Consider the following 18735-nt stretch of genomic DNA (forward strand, 5'->3'; position numbering starts at 1 on the left):
CACCTCATGCTCTCCCCTGTCTGAGTGATTCCCGTGACCACTATGTTAGAGTTTGAGCCCCCTGGTTTCCAAAATGGTATGACTGGCTGCGACAGCCCCAAATGCATTTGGAGATTCCCCACGTAAATTAAGCCTCCAATGAATGCTCTGTAATCATTCAAGAGGGATTTAGTACATCTTGGCCTCCGACAGAATGCCTTGGGCACTGGACTGCCTCCACCTCTTTCCAGTCAGCCCCGGAGGGACAGTGTCTCTCTTGGATGTTTCTTGAGGAGCATCCTTCATGGCAGTCCCTTTACTGTGGACAATATAGGGGATATAATGGTCATGAATCATGCCCCATAATGGTGGTCCTTACTGGTCCTTGCTTAGAAGGCCCTGGACCAATCTTGTAAACTCTTCTATCGAACAATGTACATTTTTCAACTGTGGTTCTGCTACGGCTTCTACAGTCCTACCTGTAACTATGCTGTGGCACTCTGCCATCAATCATGCTTTTGTGAGTTCCCATTACCTGCTGATTATCCTTTAGAAGCTGGGCATGTCAATGAACCCTAGTCATCATTTCAACTTCCGGTTGCTGATCTCCCTCTTCTGGATGGTGTGCTTGTGCCTTTGTGTTTTGCTCGTCTCTTTTAAGACTTTAGAAATACCCTCGTTAAATTGTACTTGAGATGACGCTGCTTTTGTACCCTAAAACATCAGTTAATTTCCCCAAAATATTTTAGGTGCAGACCATGCTGATCCTGAGGGTGGAATGTACCTAAGATTATTAACTGTTCAGCAACAGAATGCATTATGTCATTCTATACTCTGCACTCCAATTTATGCGCAACTCATTTTCCTTATAATGTCTAAGAATTGCTAAATGCATCAATTTGGAGTACTTTGTACTGTAACTACTTTTGATTCCTTGTCAACAAATATGTGCAACGCCACGTTAGCCAGGCATTCACTTATTGACAGCTACAGTAGGAATCGTCATGCCACCTCAACCTAACAAATGGGACTTTTCCATCAATGTTAACAGTCCTTTTCCCATATCAGTCCTGGCCTTGGTGATCAATAATAAAATATGTTTTCTGTTCATTTTTATTTTCTTGATTTTATATGAAAATGATTTTGTACATGAAATCACTTTTTGTAATTAGCTCATTTTGTACATATAGCATAGGATTTCAAATTTTACCCATATTGTAATATGCATCAAGAGTTTATTTCTTCTACTCATCGAATCTTGCATCATTGTACATATGAACCACATTTGGTTTATCAATTCATCTGCTGAGGACATTTAGGTTGCTTCCACCTACCTGTTGGCTACCGTAAACAGTGCTGCAGTGGGGAAGAGAGCTTTATTTAACACTCTGCTTTCAAAGCCTCTGAGTAGACACCTAGGAGTGGAAACACTAGAGCATATATTTTTTGAAGTATTGAGGCGTGTGTTATTATAGTTTTGTCTCTGTCTGATTTAATATGTGCTTGTTTTCTTTTAAAGCTTAAGACATTAAATTGAATGTCATAGATTTATCTGCATTTTCTATGTGATTCCACCAATAAATTTTAAAAGCAATAGTTTTTTTCTGATTCCTTAATATCTGAAATAAAGCAAAATGCTCAATAATATTTAGTCCAAAAAGTTCCATTGTCATTCTGATTGTCATTTCTGATTGTCAAAAAGTTCTGATTGTCATTTCTGGAGTAAGTCACTCCTTTCAACGGGTTTGAGTGCCTTTCGATTTTGATCACTCATAGTGTACAAATGTTGAGTAGTTTGCAGAAAACTTTGGAAACACAAATGAAAATATTCACTATTGCCCTCCACTAGGGTGGGCAGGTCTCAACAAAAACTTCATGCAGTGAGGCAATCATTGCAGAAATGGCGGCCTACGATCATGGTTATTGCTGACCCTGTGAAATGTGATTCCTGCACTGAGTCCAAGACGACTGATAAAATGATACAGATAAGTCCTGGCAGTTCCAGAAAAATCAAACCACAAGAAGCATGCTGCAGAAAAATGAAGGTAAAGTCACTCCAATCTAGAGACAGACATTGAATTTGAGACGTTAAAGGGAAACATGAAACCCAGAACCTTTGAAAGTGACAGAAGGTTTAAGCATATAAAGGAGGCTCAGAAGAATAATACCTGACAGCTGGAAAGAGGCACATTGTGAAGAAAACAGGTAAGAGAACCTGTAAATACCACTTAGGAAAAGAGGTAAAAACCTGTTTACACCATTTAGTAAACACCACTGTAGCAAATAATTTATAATGCTCCCTACCAAAATACAGAAAGTATAAAGCATGTACTATTGGGAATAAATAAGTTCTTTATTTGCCTCCATCAGAGTAATACATACTATTCACAGACTATGGTTTATGTCTACAAATTAGGTACAAATATCTCATTTCTCATATTTAGGCTTTTTGGGAAAATAAATTGATGGTGGAGGAACTGTCTTTTAACACCTTACCTGTTAAAATGAGTTTTATTGCTCTCCTAAACCAAGGGTAAAATACAGCATATATCAAAGGATTTAGAGAAGAGTTATAATAAGCAAACCAGGCTAATATTTCATAGACAAAAGAGGGGGTCATAATTCCCAAATAAGCATCAAAAAACGAATCAACAATATACGGCAGCCATGAAATCAAAAATGCCACCACTGTGACCCCCAGGGTCTTAGCTGCTTTTCTCTCTCTCTTGGCCACTCTGGCTTTGTAAGTTTCAGATGATGATTCTGAATTGTTAACAGAGGCTTCAACCTTTTGAGCCTGTTTTCTAGCCACAAGAAAAATCTTACTGTAGAGAGTGATCATAACTAGCGTAGGTGTGAAAAATAACAGAAAATCTGTCAAAACCCAGTCTTGATTTAAAACAAGTTGACAACGACCTATGCAGTAGAGAGCTTGAGCTACTTCCTCTAACCCATCATCATGGGCTCCTGTGTACAACAGGGCACCACTGTACACAACAGACAGGATCCAGGAGATGCTGATGCACATTCGAGAGACCGACACAGTGAACTTGGTCGGATAGACCAGAGGGTCAGTAACAGCGATGTACCTGTCAATGGAGATGAAGCACAAGTGACAGAGAGAAGAGTAGCAAAATGCCACATCACAGCATGTGTGGAAAGTACAAAAACTGTCCCCAAAATACCAGCAGCTCTCTACAGACCTGACCATGCTGAAAGGCATCACGGTCACACCCACCAAAAAGTCAGCACAGGCCAGGGAGGCAATGAGGAAATTGGTTGGAGAATGCAGCTGCTTGAAATGTAGGACGGAAATGATCACCAGCAGGTTCCCAAACACTGCGAGCACAGCTCCAAAGCCAAACACGATGTACAGAAGCATGCGGGGTCCTGGTGAGTAGGGAGACTTGACACAGGATCCGTTCATGGTCTCATAGCAGAGCTCCAAGGGGGGAGGCGTGGACTCACTGCTGCTGCTGCTGATGGTGTTGCTTATCTGGAGAGCCATGCTGTCCTTCTTGTCAATCATGAAAAAACGGAGAAAGAAGATCCCATAAAATAAATTTTCATCCTCCAATCTCTGGAAATAACCATCACACTGTCATTTTTTAACTCTGACTATATAGAACAATCAAGAGTTCCATAAGTGTTATATAATCCTCACTGTAAGTAATTATAATCACTTTAATTCTATTTATCAAAAGGCACCTGGTATAAAGATAAAGTCTTCAGTGCTAACTAGAAGTCTACAGCCTGAAGCTAGTAGCTTTGCAGAATTCCAGGAAGATTTGGGGACCCTATTGGCTAGTTATATTCTGACCTAGAATTTGGCTGTGAGTCAGATTTGATTCCACTACAGTAGGTTTTGTACTTCAGATGGAGGAAAAAATTGAAACCTAATAAGCATTAATTCTGAGGAAATTCTGTCAGTTTTTAGTATTCCCCCCAAAACATTGTTGCTTTCCAATTTATCAAAGCCCTTTTGCTGGCTGGTCTTGATCCCTATGATATTGGCTGTTGAAAAGTTAAGATGTGAAGGGCTTTGTTACGGTCTGCTGCCTTTTAATACCCATCCCTCCCTCCCCCCCATGTGAGACTGTTGAGTTAATAACCCAAGCTCCCAGGGCACACAACAAATCCCATGTCAAAAAACACCCTTGTACAAGGTAAAAATAGTGATGAAAACTTACATTTAATGATCTCACACAAAGTATCATATTGATATCCTTAAGAACAATTTTTTTAAATGAAGGGCCATTATTACACATCAATAAAGATGCATAGTAAATAAACAAATCTTTAAAATAGAACCCAGGAATACACATAAAAGATACTAAGTCCAAAATTAAGTCTGTACTGGGAATGTAAGTTTACTTTAACATGGCAAAGCCAAGAGGCCAGTTGACTGAGCAACTGAGAATCATTCAGAGAACTTGTCTGCTGCCGAAGGACAGGTGATGTGATGCCATAGACCAGGGGACCTCAAACTAGGGCCCGCGGACCACATGCAGCCCGCTAAGGACATTTATCTGGCCCGCAGGGTGTTTTTGAAGCTGCTGCCTGTCCTGCTTAGCAGCCAACTGGTCCAGATGTGCAGTGCGCATGTGTGGAATGTGCGCCTGCACACTGACTCCCCTCCTTCTCTGTCTCTGAACCCCTCCTCTCAGTCTAGGGTGTGATTGGATGAGTCAGGAGCTTGCCTGTGCAGAGCCTGCTGCTGCCTGAGGACTGAGGTAAGAACAAGTTAGGATTTTTTTTTTTGAAGTTAGGAGGTTTATTTATTTTTTATTTTGCCTTTAGTAGTGCTTCTTTTTGCTGTTAAGGGGGCCTTTTTTTTCTGAAGTAAGGAGGTTTTTTATTTTTAAGTTGGTGAGTTGGCTGGGATTAGTTTCTATCACAGTGAAAACTCAAATAGTCCGCTCCCGGTGCTAATGCAAATTGTCAGCGCACAGAGGTAATGCAAATAGTCAGTGCTCAGTGGTAATGATAATTGTAAGAGCTCAGTGTTCATGTAAATGGTCAGCACCCAGTATTAATGCAAATTGTCAGCGGGCAGTGTTATCGCAAGTGGTCAGCAGTCAGTGTTAATGCAAATGGTCAGTGCTCAGTGTTATTGCATGGGGGTCCCAAACTGATAATCTGCCTAGGTAGGAAACCCAATTTAATTGACAGTAAGTGCATTTATATTCTGAATACTATTCAGTTGTGTATAATGTTTTATGTTGTGTACTGTGTAAGCCCCGGTTCACACTGTTGCGATCTCTGAGCAGTGCTTCTATGGCTGAATTCTCATTACATTCGGAAGAAAAAAGATATACTTGCCCTCTTTTTTCCTGCAGTAGAATCTGATCGCATGGGTGAGAAGACCCATGCGATCAGATTCCTGTGGGAATTCACAGATCACAGTGCGGTTCGCACAGGGTGGTGTGAACTGGAAAGGTGGTGGGGGAACCGGCTCTGTAATCGTGCCGGTTCCTGCACTGCACCAGGGTGAGCCAATATGAGCACTGGTGAGTCTGAAATGATGTGGATTGGCAAGGCTGCATTGACGGGCACTGATCAGACGTCATTGACGGGCACTGATCAGACGTCATTGACGGGCACTGATCAGACGGCATTGACGGACACTGATCAGACGGCATTGACGGGCAGTGCAGTCTATACGTCTCTGTGTGGACAAAGTTTATTGCTGGCGTATTGTTTTTGTAGCGCTGTGTATGTATATTGGTCTTTTACTAATAGATATTTGGAATCCCTAGGAAATAATGATATCAAGAAAGAGAAAAATTGACTCTGAGTGTAGGATATTTATAGAACAGTGGACTTGTGATTTCTTTTTCATGCAGTACAAGGAAAGAACTGTGTGTTTGATATGCCAGAATATAGTGATTGTGTTCAAGAATAAAATATGTGTCGATACTATCAAACTCGACATAAAGATAAATGTGATTGTTTGGTGAGAGAAGTGAGAAAAGATAAAATATTAAAACTGAAAATACGTTGACAACTCAGCAAAATACTTTTGTGAAGCAGGAGCAGCTAACTATTTCATCACTGAGAGAAAGTCTTCATGTTGCCAAGCTGAAAGCGTGCATGGCAGACCATTTGTGGAGGGAGAATTTGTTAAAGAATGCCTTCTTTCTGTTGCCAAAGAGATGTGTCCAACAGAGATGTGTCCAAAAATAAGGCTTATTTATTTACTACAGTGTCTTTCGGGACCTACAATTGCACGAAGGATTGATGAAATGGGAGACAATTTGCATCAGCATTTGCAAAATTCCGCAAAAAAAAAAACCAACTTTCCTATTTTTCCTTGGCACTCAACAAAAGTAATGAAGCTCGTGATTCTGCACAACTTCTCATTTTTATTCGTGGGATGAATGACTATTTCGAAGTCACAGAAGAGCTTGCTGCGCTGCAAAGCATCAAAGGAACAGCTACAGGAGAGGGTGTCTATGAAACGGTTTGCCAAACGGGGAATGGTTTGCAGCTGGACTGGGCTAATCTAGCCAGTGTGACAACTGATGGTGCTCCCAGCATGGCGGGGTCTAAGAAACGAGTAATTGCTCGCATTAACCAAGAGATGGACAAACATAACCATTCTCATACAATAGCCATACACTGCCTCATCCACCAACAGGCGCTGTGTAGTAAATCACTGAAGCGGGACTCTGTTATGTAAACTGTGGGATCTTCTGTTGACTTCATTAGAGGTAATGCACTAAACCTCAGACAATTTCAGGAATTTCTGTCTGAGCTAAATGTTGCCTATGAAGATGTTCTGTACCACACAGAAGTCCGTTGGCTGAGTTGAGGGAGAGTTTTGAAACATTTCTATGACTTACTTCCACAAATTACAGCTTTTCTGCTTTCAAAACACAAAGAAATACCAGAGCTCAATGATGCAGAATGGAAATGGCACCTGGCCTTTCTGACAGATGTAACAGAGCTACTCAGCAGTTTCAATGTGCAACTTCCAGGAAAGGGGAAGCTCATCTGTGATGTGCAAGCACATGTGAAAGCATCTGAAGTAAAATTAGGCTGCCTCATGAAACAAGAGAAGGAGGAAAATGTCTGCCCTCTCCCACAACTCAAAATCTGTTAGCGGAAAAACCATTGGTTACATTCCCAAACAAAATGTGTGGATTCACTGGAAAAGTGGCAAAAGGAGTTCCAATTTAGATTAAAAATTTTTTTTTTCCAATTTAGATTTAAAGAGCTTCTTCTCCATGAACAGGACATACACTTTTCCATAATTCATTTTCTATTGACATTGAAAATGTGGAAACAATTTGCCAAATGGAACTGGCTGAACTGCAGAATTATGACTCTGAAAGACGCATTCAAGTCAACCAGCCTTCCCAATTTCTATGCATCTCTCCCGTCTGAGACAGATCCTCATCTCAGGAACCATGCTCTCAAAATGGGAGCCTTCTCTGGCAGCACTGATGTCTGTGAACAGACTTCTTCCAGAATGAAACATCGGAAATCTCCACTCAGATCTAGACTATCTGATGCACACTTGCATCACTTATTAGGACTAGCAGTGACAAATATGGAACCGGACACTGACCATCTCATTAACCAAAAGCAGGCCCATAGTTCCCATTGAAATACTGGTAAGTTTGTTGATTTCACTTTACTCATTCTTCATTTTAAATATTGCATTTGTCCCCATTTTATTTTTTAACTTAAAAATAGGATATGTGCAGTGTGCATAGGAATTCGTTCATAGTTTTGGTTTTTTTTAAAAACTATAGTCCGGCCTTCCAATGGTCTGAGGGACGGTGAACTGGGCCCCTGTTTAAAAAGTTTGAGGGCCCTTGGCATATACCAAGGACAATATTATTCCTAATTACGAATTCTCTCTCTTTCTTTCCTTTTTTTGAAAAATCAAAATCAACATATAGGACCAAATTATCGTATGCTTCCAATAAACAATACTATATTAAAATTAGTTTCTGATTCAAACTTGTGGTAACTAAGTTTAATTTTCCCAATAAAATTTCATAATGGTGAGCATTGTCTCAGACTTCCTGTTGTCATTGTAATGAGACCTCCAGCCTAGTTCAGAGGGAGAGTGGTGTGGAGGAAGGGTGGGTGCCAGAATAGGTAAAGGAAGATGGAACGTACAGACTTATCAGATGTCTGCCTTTTGGCAATCAGGGGGTGTTGGATCCTCCTTCTGCTTTGTGTAACCAGGGAGGTCAGCTGTGATTCCCCAGGCCATTTACTCAAATTTCCATCTAATACGTGAGAAAGCCTAATGGCTAAAAGTAACTCCTGCATAGAGTTAGAAGAACAAGAAGTTCAAGCTGCACTGAAAGGATTAGTAACCCCCTCCAAAAATTGTTAAATGGCTCCAGAAATTAATAGAAAAGATATTGAAACATTTCAACAAAAGATGAAGCACTGAAGACACTCACTAGTCTCTCCTAGGAAATTTGGAGGACAGCTACTTGGCCAATGGGTTGAAAGAGATTCCTATCTCCACCCATTCCAAAGAAGGGTGATCCAACTGAATGCTCAAGCGATAGAACAGTATCACTCATGCCACATGCCAGGAAAATTTTGCTGAAGATCATCCAAAAATGATTGCACATCTACACGGCCAGGAAGCTGCCAGAGGTTCAGGATGGATTCAGAAGAGATTGTGGAACAAGAAATATCATTGCTGATGTCAAGTGGATCTTGGCTGAGAGCAGAGACTTTGAGAAAGATGATTGCTTGTGTTTTATTGACTCTGCAAGGCCATCCAACTGTGTGGATCATAACAAACCTTGAATAACCTGGAGAAGATGGGAGTGTCAGAACACTTCATTGTGCTCATGAGGAATTTATAAGTGGATCAAGAGGGAGTTGTGCAAACAGAACAAGGGCAGACTGCCTGGTTTAAAACCAGGAAAGGTGCCTGTCAGGGTTGAATCCCCTCACCATGCTGACTAATCTGTATTCTGAGAAAATCATCAGAGAAAGGAGATTATAAGAAGGAGAATGTGGCATGAGCATTAGAGGAAGGCTAATTAACAACCGTTGATATGCAAATGACAAGGCATCTCTATCCTGTCCTGTGGGGCTTCTAGGAGGCAGAATGACTTTTACAAAGGCAGTGAACTTTTAATTCATGATTTGACAGTGAGAAATACCATAGGATGAACTCACAGGACAGGATGTGCACGGGAAGAAATCACCAGGAGATAATTTTGGATCTAAGGGTGAAGGATGAAAGGAAGTGATGTATTAAGAATAGGGAAAGCTCATTCCAGAGCGTTGTTGCCCATGGGTGTGGTCAAGTCAGGTCCAGCTCTCAGTAACTCTGCTCAACAGAAGGAAACACTGCAAGGTCTGGCAGCGCATCAAAATCTTTGTCATGTTACAGCTGCTTGTTGTAGCCACCGTGTCAGTTCATCTCCTTCACAGTCTCCCTCTTCTTCACTAACCTACGTTCACAAGCACGGTGTCCAGACGCCCTTTCCAGGAATGATCTCTCATTCTAGATCCCACTGTGAAGTGTCACCCTCTGCAAATGGACTCCTCAGAGGACGTAAGCATCCACGAACAGCTCTGCGGTGGATTATCTCTAAATGTAAGAAATCAGAGTGGGAACTTCAACTACCCCAATCAGTATGAGGAAGGAAGGATTCTCAGTTGACAGTGATGACACTTTATCTACAAAGATAACAGAGTTGAAATAATAGGATAGAATGACTTGCAGAAACCCATGTTATGGGATTGATGAACGAGGTAACATAGGAGGTGAAAAGGATGGCTCAAGTCTTTTTTTTTGTTTGTTTGTTTTAAACGTTTTATTAGGGGCTTGTACAACTCTTATCACAGTCCATATATATACATACATCTGTACATTCTTTGCCCTAATCATTTTCTTTTCTTTCTTTTCCCTTTTCCCTTTTTACATTTTATTAGGGACTCATACAACTCTTATCACAATCCATACATATACATACATCAATTGTATAAAGCACATCCATACATTCCCCGCCCCAATCATTCTCAAAGCATTTGCTCTCCATTTAAGCCCTTTGCATCAGGTCCTCTTTTTTTCCCCCTCCCTCCCCGCTCCCCCCTCCCTCATGTGCCCTTTGTAATTTATATATCGTTATTTTGTCATATCTTGCTCTATCCGGAGTCTCCCTTCCCCCCCTTCTCTGTCGTCCCTCTCCCAGGGAGGAGGTCACATGTGGATCCCTGTAATCAGTTCCCCCTTTCCAACCCACTCACCCTACGCTCTCCCAGCATCGCCCCTCACACCCTTGGTCCTGAAGGTATCATCCACCCTGGATTCTCTGTGCCTCCAGCCCTCATATGTACTAGTGTACAACCTCTGCCCTATCCAGCCCTGCAAGGTAGAATTCGGATCATGGTAGTTGGGGGAGGAAGCATCCAGGATCTGGGGGAAAGCTGTGCTCTTCGTCAGTACTACCTTGTACCCTGACTGACCCATCTCCTCTCCTAAGCCCCTCTATGAGGGGATCTCCAGTGGCCGACACTTGGGCCTTGGGTCTTCACTCTGCACTTCCCCTTCATTCAATGTGGTATATATATAAATATATAAACACACACACACACACACATACACACACACACACACACACACACACATATTCTTTTTTTTTTTTTTTTTTGCATGATGCCTTATACCTGGTCCCTTTGGCACCTCGTGATTGCACTGGCTGGTGTGCTTCTTCCATGTGGGCTTTGTTGCTTCTGAGCTAGATGGCCGCTTGTTTATCTTCAAGCCTTTAAGACCCCAGACACTATCTCTTTTGATAGCCGGGCACCATCCGCTTTCTTCGCCACATTTGCATATGCACCCATTTGTCTTCAGCGATCCTATCATGGAGGTGTGCAGCCAATGATATGATGATTTTTTGTTCTTTGATGCCTGATAACTGATACCTTTGGGATCACTCGCTCACTCAGGCAGGTGTGTTCTTCCATGTGGGCTTTGTTGCTTCTGAGCTAGATGGCCGCTTGTTTATCTTCAAGCCTTTAAGACCCCAGTCACTATCTCTTTTGATAGCCGGGCACCATCAGCTTTCTTCACCATATTTACTTGTTCACCCACTTTGGCTTCAGCAGTTGTGTCGGGAGAGTGAGCATCATAGAGTACCAATTTAATAAATGAAAGTATTCATGCATTGAGGGAGTGCTTGAGTAGAGGCCCAAGGTCCTTCCGCCACCTTAATATTAAACCTATAAATGTAGACAATTAGATCTATTTCCCCATCCTCATATATATGTTTGCATGTACACGTCTTTGTCTAGACCTCCAGATGGCTCAAGTCTTTACTTGACTTGTACAAGCAGAAAAACTTTACTTCTGAGAAACAAAAGGCTAATTTCACTCATTGAAACTTTTAATAGTCCCTGACTGACTTCCCAGATTTGCTCCAGTTGACACAGCTTCAGTAAGGGGAAGCTGGATGCCTTGAGGAAAGACACTGTTCCACGGACAACACTTTATACTGTCAATATTCTCTTTTCCTTTCCGTATGTGACATGTGCACATTTACCAGGAGAACAAACTGGAGCAGAGGGACCATTCTGTGTGTTGACAATTGCTGGACGCTCATGTTAAAGTGGCATTATATCCGGGAGCCCAAAGTGCTTCTACAGTGATTATATCCTATGACAAATAGAGTTTTAGCGTGGTTCCATCTCACAGTGGCTCCAATCTCCCAATTGTTATTTCCCCAGTGAAGGGTTTCATAATGGAATAGGCACAGTTAGCAACTGGTACAACTACAGCATTTTCTTGCTGACCCACAAAGGGAAAGCTATTGTGGTTGTAAAACCCAAGTGGAAACCACTCGACATGTCTCTACGTACAAAAATAATAATCTAATAATTCCATAGTGAATGCAACCTTTAAGGGTTTGAGAGATGCTGGAGTGGAGAAAGACTTGATTTCTATGAAGTCCTCATTGAATTTGTCCATTTGAGCTATGAGGAAGACTGAGGGACCTTGGAGAATAGCAGTGGATTTTCATAAATTTAATCAGGTGGTGACTTTGACTGAAACCACTTTTTTTTTTAAGAATTAGAAAAACTCAGGAACATCATCCTCACGGCCTGGTGGGCCAGGCTGTGTTCCACTCTGAGTAGAGCAGCCAGTCCACAGAGAGAACAACATGGCTGGCCCCACTATGAGACATGATGCCCCTCAGTGACTAAGGGCGATACCGGAGACAGCACGATACCGGAGACAGCACCGGAGAGACAGTGTAGGAATTGCACCTGACCTGATCCCACCACACCGAGGCAAAGCACTGGGCGAGTGCAGCAGAACAGCAAGGGAATGGAGTGGCAAGGTCCCCAGGGAATGCTGAAGGTGGACTTTGGGGCCAGGGCGTGGTGCCCCAATAGACTGGACTGAAAAACACTCCTAAGGGCCAGCAAACGATCCTTGAACTAACTACAAGCTTTTCTTTTGTGAAGCGTTTTGTTCTGTTCTTTGTCAGTGGTTTGTTTTGTTGTCTGGTTGTATACTGTTGTTTTGTTTTCCTCTGTCTTGTTTTCATGCATGTTAGTGTCTCCACAGGTCTGTCTGAATAGGACAGGCTGGATGAACAGGAGAAAACAATGGGACTGACAGTTCTGGGGGGACTTGGGATGGGTGGTAGGGGGGTAAGGAAGCGGTGTTAACAAACACAGGGACAAGGGAAAACATGGGACCCAAAATGGTAGTGAGGGGGGAGTGGCAGGCCTGGTGAGGAATGATCAAGGGTAAGGTTGCATAGAGAAGAGGTATAGTTGTAGCTCAGGTGGGGACGGAGCATGGTAGTGGGGCAGGAGGAAAGTCAAGGGAGATGGAGGAAAGAGCTAGGAGTCAGGGGGCATTTATGGAAGTCTAGACAAAGACATGTACATGCAAAAATATATATGAGGATGGGGAAATAGATCTGTGTCTATATTTATAGGTTTAGTATTAAAGTGGCGGAAGGACCTTGGGCCTCTACTCAAGCACTCCCTCAATGCATGAATACTTTCTTTTATTAAATTTGCACTCTATGATGCTCCCTCTCCTGACACAACTGCTGAAGTGGGTGAACAAGTAAATGTGGCGAATTATTATTATCAAGGGCTCATGGGGGAGCAGGGAGGGAGGGGGAAAAAAGAGAACCTGATGCAAAGGGCTTAAGTGGAGAGCAAATACTTTGAAAATGATTAGGGCAAAGAATGTATGGTTGTGCTTTATACAATTGATGTATGTATATGTATGGATTGTGATAAGAGTTGTATGAGCCCCTAATAAAATTTTTAAAAATTTTACCAACTTCATACAGAGAGGGAAGAAGCCCAGAATTAGAAAACTACTCAAGAAGAAGGACACAGTGTCATGAACTGCTAAAAAGACAAACTGGACAAATCAGTCTGCCTTGGAAGAGGTCAGACTAGAGTGCTCCTTAGAGGAAAGGGTGGAAAGACTTCACCTTATATACTTTGAACATATTGTCAGGGAAACCAGTCCCTGGAGAAGGACATTATATTTGGTAGAATAAAGAGGCAGTGGAAAGGGGAAGGCCCCTAACAAGATGGATTGATTCAGTGGTTCCCAGCAATGGGATCAAGCACAGAAACAATTGTGAGGCTGGTGAGGACCTTGTGGTAGTTTTATCTTTTGTGCAGAGGGTTGTGATGAGTTGGAAGCAATTGGATGGCACCTGACAACAACAATTACAAACCTTGAGAGGAGTGGACAGTCACATCATTTTCTTGTGGACATTCTGATGGGTTCAACCATATAATCACCAGTTAGCAGTTCAATGCAGAACCACTCTACCAACAGAGTTCCCAAAGCGTGGACATGGAGAGCAGTGTCAATATGATTTGCTGTCAAAATGGGCAGCAATGTCAATATTATAGAACAGTATGGTCTGTAGAGTGTTATTGGACAGATGATCAAAGCAAGATTAGAGGTGAACTATATGATTCAAATCTTGTTTCATTTCCAGGAATAGAAGGCCAATTTCAAACCAAAACAGTATTATATTCCCCTATTTAATTCCCAGATTTGTACCGGTTCACAGAGCAGGAACCCTGCAAGTAAGGAGAGGCTGGATCCTTTTGAAGCAGAATATATTCAATATTTTATAGTATCAATATCTTCATCAAATTGTTTCCCAATGTTGCATGTTACTTACTAGAGGAATAAGCAGCTGAGAAGGGCAATATAAAGCTATTAGGAGAATTACTGGACGTATTTTCAGTGCCATTATCTCCAGGAGATGTAAAAGACTGTTGTGCTTCCCTAGTTGTAGAAATCAGCAGTAATAGAGTTTGAGATAGTTAAGATTTATTGTGCCAACGTGGCTGAAAAGCACATTTGGAATTAATTGAAGGGCAGACAGATAAATGAGAATTCCAGTGGATTACCATGATGTCATTCAGGTTGTGACCATGAGGAGGTTCACAGATTGTAAGCTGTCCAGTCCTAGTTGTTTGCCTCCCTACAAAGTAAGACTTCAGGTGAGGGGCAAAGTCCAGACCAGAGTCAGAGAGAAGGATGGACAGAAGGAGTGAGTGTATTGGATGGGGATACTTAGAAAAGAAGACCAAAGACCCTCAGCTGGTCTGAAAGGCCTGGCAAAATGGCAAGAGTGGCCTTATGTTCAACCGACGGCAGACCGCCCTCCTGGGCTGGCTTTCTGGCAGGTCTTCTGCTGATGGCAGATATTCTGTCGTACATCTCTTTTGAGGCACCTAAGCCCCCAACTTCATGCTGTGCTCCTGTCTCAGACCTCAAAATCAAGAGTCTATTCAGTGATTATGGGGTCTGTCTGAACATCCCATCTTTCTTCCCACCCCCACCCCCACCCCCGGCATTTCAGGATCCACAATCTGTCCAGGTCTCGTCCAGGGATAAGGCAATGTGCTTTCGTCTGCCCTTCACCTCCTTTGTGTTGGAGGGTCTGTGCAGAAGCGTGGCTCCACCACATTTCGAGTTAAGCTTCCCGCAGTTTCCTTCCAATATCACCTCTTCTCCCCTTGCCCGCCTCTCACTAGCCAAGAAGGTGGTGGACCAATTGCAGCTGCTGTTTCAGATGCGGTTACAAGAACAAATCAGCACACTGAGTGACACCTGGTCTGCAGCTTTAAAAAAATCTGTCAAATGCGTTTTTTTCTTGGTACAGCCTTCCGTCAAAATCCATGAAAGTCTGAAGGGGATTGGTTGCAAGAGTCCCTCAGATACCAAAATCCAGAATGTTCACATCCTTTATATGCAATGGGGTAGTATTTACATATGACCTATTCACATCCTCCCAAGGTGCTATAAATCATCCTAGATTTCCTGTAATCTCTACAATAAAAGTGCTATGCAGATAAAATCTCATACTCCCCCCTAGCTTTCAGAGATCCTTTGGATCACTGTATTAAAGCTTAAGATTTGAGCCACCTGGTTTGTAAAGTGGTATGAATGGCAGTGACAGCCCAAATGCATGTGGAGAGTCCCCACGTAAAGTTAGCCTCCAATGAATGCTCTCTAATCATTCAAGGGGATCTAGGTCATCTTGGCCTCTGGCAGAATGCCTGGGTCACTGGATTGTCTCCACCCCTTTCCAGCTAGCCCAGGGAGGGACAGTCTCTCTCTTGGATGCTTCCTGGGGTGCATCCTTGAGTTTGGTCACTATTTGGGGAACAGTACAGGGGATCCCATGGTCATGAATAATACCCCATCACGTGGTCCTTACTGGGCCTTGCTAAGAAGGTCCTGGACCTATATTGTAAACTCTTCAATCTATCAATGTACGTGTCCCAATCATGGCTCTGTTTTGTTTGTACAGATCCATCTATAACTGTGCTGTATTGATCTGACATAGGTCTGCTTTTGTGAGTTTCCTTTACTTGCTGATGCCCTTTTACAGCTTGACATGTCAATGAACCCTAGTCGCCATTTCAACTTCCTGTTGGTGATCTCCATCTTCTGGATGGTGTGTCTTGTCTTTGTGTTGTGATTGTCTCTTTTAATGCTTAAGAAATATCCTCATTAATTTATAGATATAGGGTTGCTTTTGTACCCTAAACCATCACTTAATTCCCGCCAAAGTATTCTACATGCCAAACCTGCTGATCCTGAAAGTAGAATGCACCTAACATTATTGATAACTATCCAGATACAGTTTTCATTATGTCATTCTATGCTCTACACTCCAATTTATGGGCAACTCATTTTTCTTTGAATGTCTAGGAGTTGCTCACTGGGTCAATTTTGAAATGCATTTGTATCTTTGTCCACAAACATGTGCAACACCGCTTTAGCCAGACATTCCCTTACTGACAGCTGCAAGAAAAATCGCCATGGCACCTCATTTTAACCAAAGTGACTTTTCCATCAGTGTTGACCCTCCTTTCCCTTAGTTCCGTCCTTGGTGACCGATAATGAAATCTGTTTTCTATTCATTTTTCTTTTCTTGAGTTTATATGAAAATGGTTTTTGCACTGTATCCTCTTTTGTAATTACCTCATTTTGTACATATAGCATAGAATTTCATGTTTTATCCACATTGTAATATATATCAACAGTTTATTTCTTATACTGGTTGAATATTGTAGCATTGTATAAGCCAGATTTAGTTTATCCATTTATCTGCTGAGGACATTTAAGTTGCTTCTTTCTAGCTTTTTGGCTACTGTAAGCAGCGCTGCAATAAGGAACACATCACTATTTGATACTCTGGCCTTTTTGTAGACACCTAGAAGTGGAAATACTGGATCATATTTTTATTTTTTTAAGTATTCAAGTAAGTTTGTTGTTGTTTTGTCTTTGTTTTTATATGAATTTAAAATTTTTTTTAAACTTTAAATTCAATGTCAACAATTAACCTGAATTTTCTATGTGATTCCACCAATAAAAATTATAAAAGTAATAGTTTCTTCTGATTCATCAATATCTGAAATAAAGCAACATGCTCAATAGTATTTAGTCCAATAAGTTCAATGTCAGGTCACCATTCCTTGAATAGGTCACACTTTTGACAGCTTTGAGTGCCTAGTTTTGATAACCCACAGTGGACATAAATTGGGTAGTTTGCAGAAAACTTTGGAAATACAAATGAAAAATACACAATTGTTCTTCAGTATGAAGGACAGGGAGCATCACAAATTTTATGCAGTGAGACAACCATTGTAGAAATGACACACTCCGTTCATGGTTATTGCCAACACTCTGAAAAATGACCACTGCACTGAGTGCAAAATGACAGATAAAAATGAAACCGAGAAGTCTTAAGAGTTCCAGAAGTACCACGCCACAGAAAGAAGCTGCCGAGAAATGAGGTTAGGGCCAATCGATTCTAGAGAAAGACATTGAGTCTGAAATGTTAACAGGAAATATGAAACCAGGACCCTTTGAAAGTGACAGAAGGTTTAGGCATGAAAAGGAGGCTCAGAAGAAGCAAACAATACCTGAGAGCCAGAAAGAAGCAAATGGTGAAGACAGTAGGTAAGAGAACCTGTAAATACCACTTAGGAAAAGAGGTCAAAACCTATTTACACTATTTAGTAAACACCATTGTAGCAAATATTTTGTGATGCTCAGTACCAAATAACTGAAAGTATAAAACATGCACTATTGTGAATAAATAAGGTAATATTTATTTCCTTCCATTAATTTAACATGAATTATAATTTATGTCCACAATATATGTGCAAATATCACATTTCTCACATTTAGGCTTCTTTGGAAAATAAATTGATGGTGGAAGAACTATCTTTTAATACTTTACCTGTTAAAATGAGTTTTATTGCTCTCCTAAACCAAGGGTAAAATACAGCATATATCAAAGGATTTAGAGCAGAGTTATAATAACCAAACCAGACTAATATTTCATAGACAAAAGAAGGGGTCATAATACCCAAATAAGAATCAAAAAAGGAGTCAGTAAAATACGGTAGCCATGAAATCAAAAATGCCACCACTGTGACCCCCAGGGTCTTAGCTGCTTTTCTCTCTCTCTTGGCCACTCTGGCTTTGTAAGATTCAGATGATGATTCTGAATTGCTAACAGAGGCTTCAACCTTTTGAGCCTGTTTTCTCGCCACCAGAAAAATCTTACTGTAGAGAGTGATCATAACAAGGGTAGGTAGGAAAAATAACAGAAAATCTGTCAAAATCCAATATTGATTTAAAACAAATTGACAACGACCTATGCAGTAGAGGTCACGGGCTAATTCCTCTAACCCATCATCGTTGGCTCCTGTGTAGAACAGGGCACCAATGTACACAACAGGCAGGATCCAGGAAATGCTGATGCACATTACTGACACAGACACAGTGAACTTGGTCGGATAGACCAGAGGGTCAGTGACAGCGATGTACCTGTCGATGGAGATGAAGCACAGGTGGAAAATAGAAGAGTAGCAAAATGCCCCATCACAGCATGTGTGGAAGGTACAAAAGCTGTCCCCGAAGTACCAGCAGCTCTCCACGGACCTGACCATGCTGAAGGGCATCACGGTCACACCCACCAAGAAGTCAGCACAGGCCAGGGAGGCAATGAGGAAATTGGTTGGAGAATGCAGCTGCTTGAAATGTAGGACGGAAATGATCACCAGCAGGTTTCCAAACACTGCGAGCACAGCTCCAAAGCCAAACACCACATACAGAAGCACGCGGGGTCCTGGTGAGTAGGGAGACTTGACACAGGATCTGTTCATGTTCTCATAGCAGAGCTCCAAGGGGGAAGGCGGGGACTCACTGCTGCTGCTGATGGTGCTGCTTACCTGGAGAGACAT

The 18735-nt window shown here is 41.8% G+C and overlaps 2 protein-coding genes across 2 annotated transcripts; both read right to left on the minus strand.

Moving 5' to 3' along the window:
- Positions 1–2419: 2419 nt before the first annotated feature.
- On the minus strand, positions 2420–3487 carry LOC142452336 (trace amine-associated receptor 6-like). Its single transcript, XM_075553718.1, has one exon. The coding sequence runs from the start codon at positions 3485–3487 to the stop codon at positions 2420–2422; it is 1068 nt and encodes a 355-aa protein (XP_075409833.1).
- Positions 3488–17670: 14183 nt separating this feature from the next.
- Positions 17671–18735, minus strand: LOC142452703 (trace amine-associated receptor 6-like). Its single transcript, XM_075553926.1, has one exon. It carries the CDS (start codon positions 18733–18735, stop codon positions 17671–17673), a length of 1065 nt encoding a protein of 354 aa, XP_075410041.1.

The sequence above is a fragment of the Tenrec ecaudatus genome, chromosome 7 (assembly GCF_050624435.1).
Source record: "Tenrec ecaudatus isolate mTenEca1 chromosome 7, mTenEca1.hap1, whole genome shotgun sequence".
Lineage (NCBI taxonomy): Eukaryota > Metazoa > Chordata > Mammalia > Afrosoricida > Tenrecidae > Tenrec > Tenrec ecaudatus.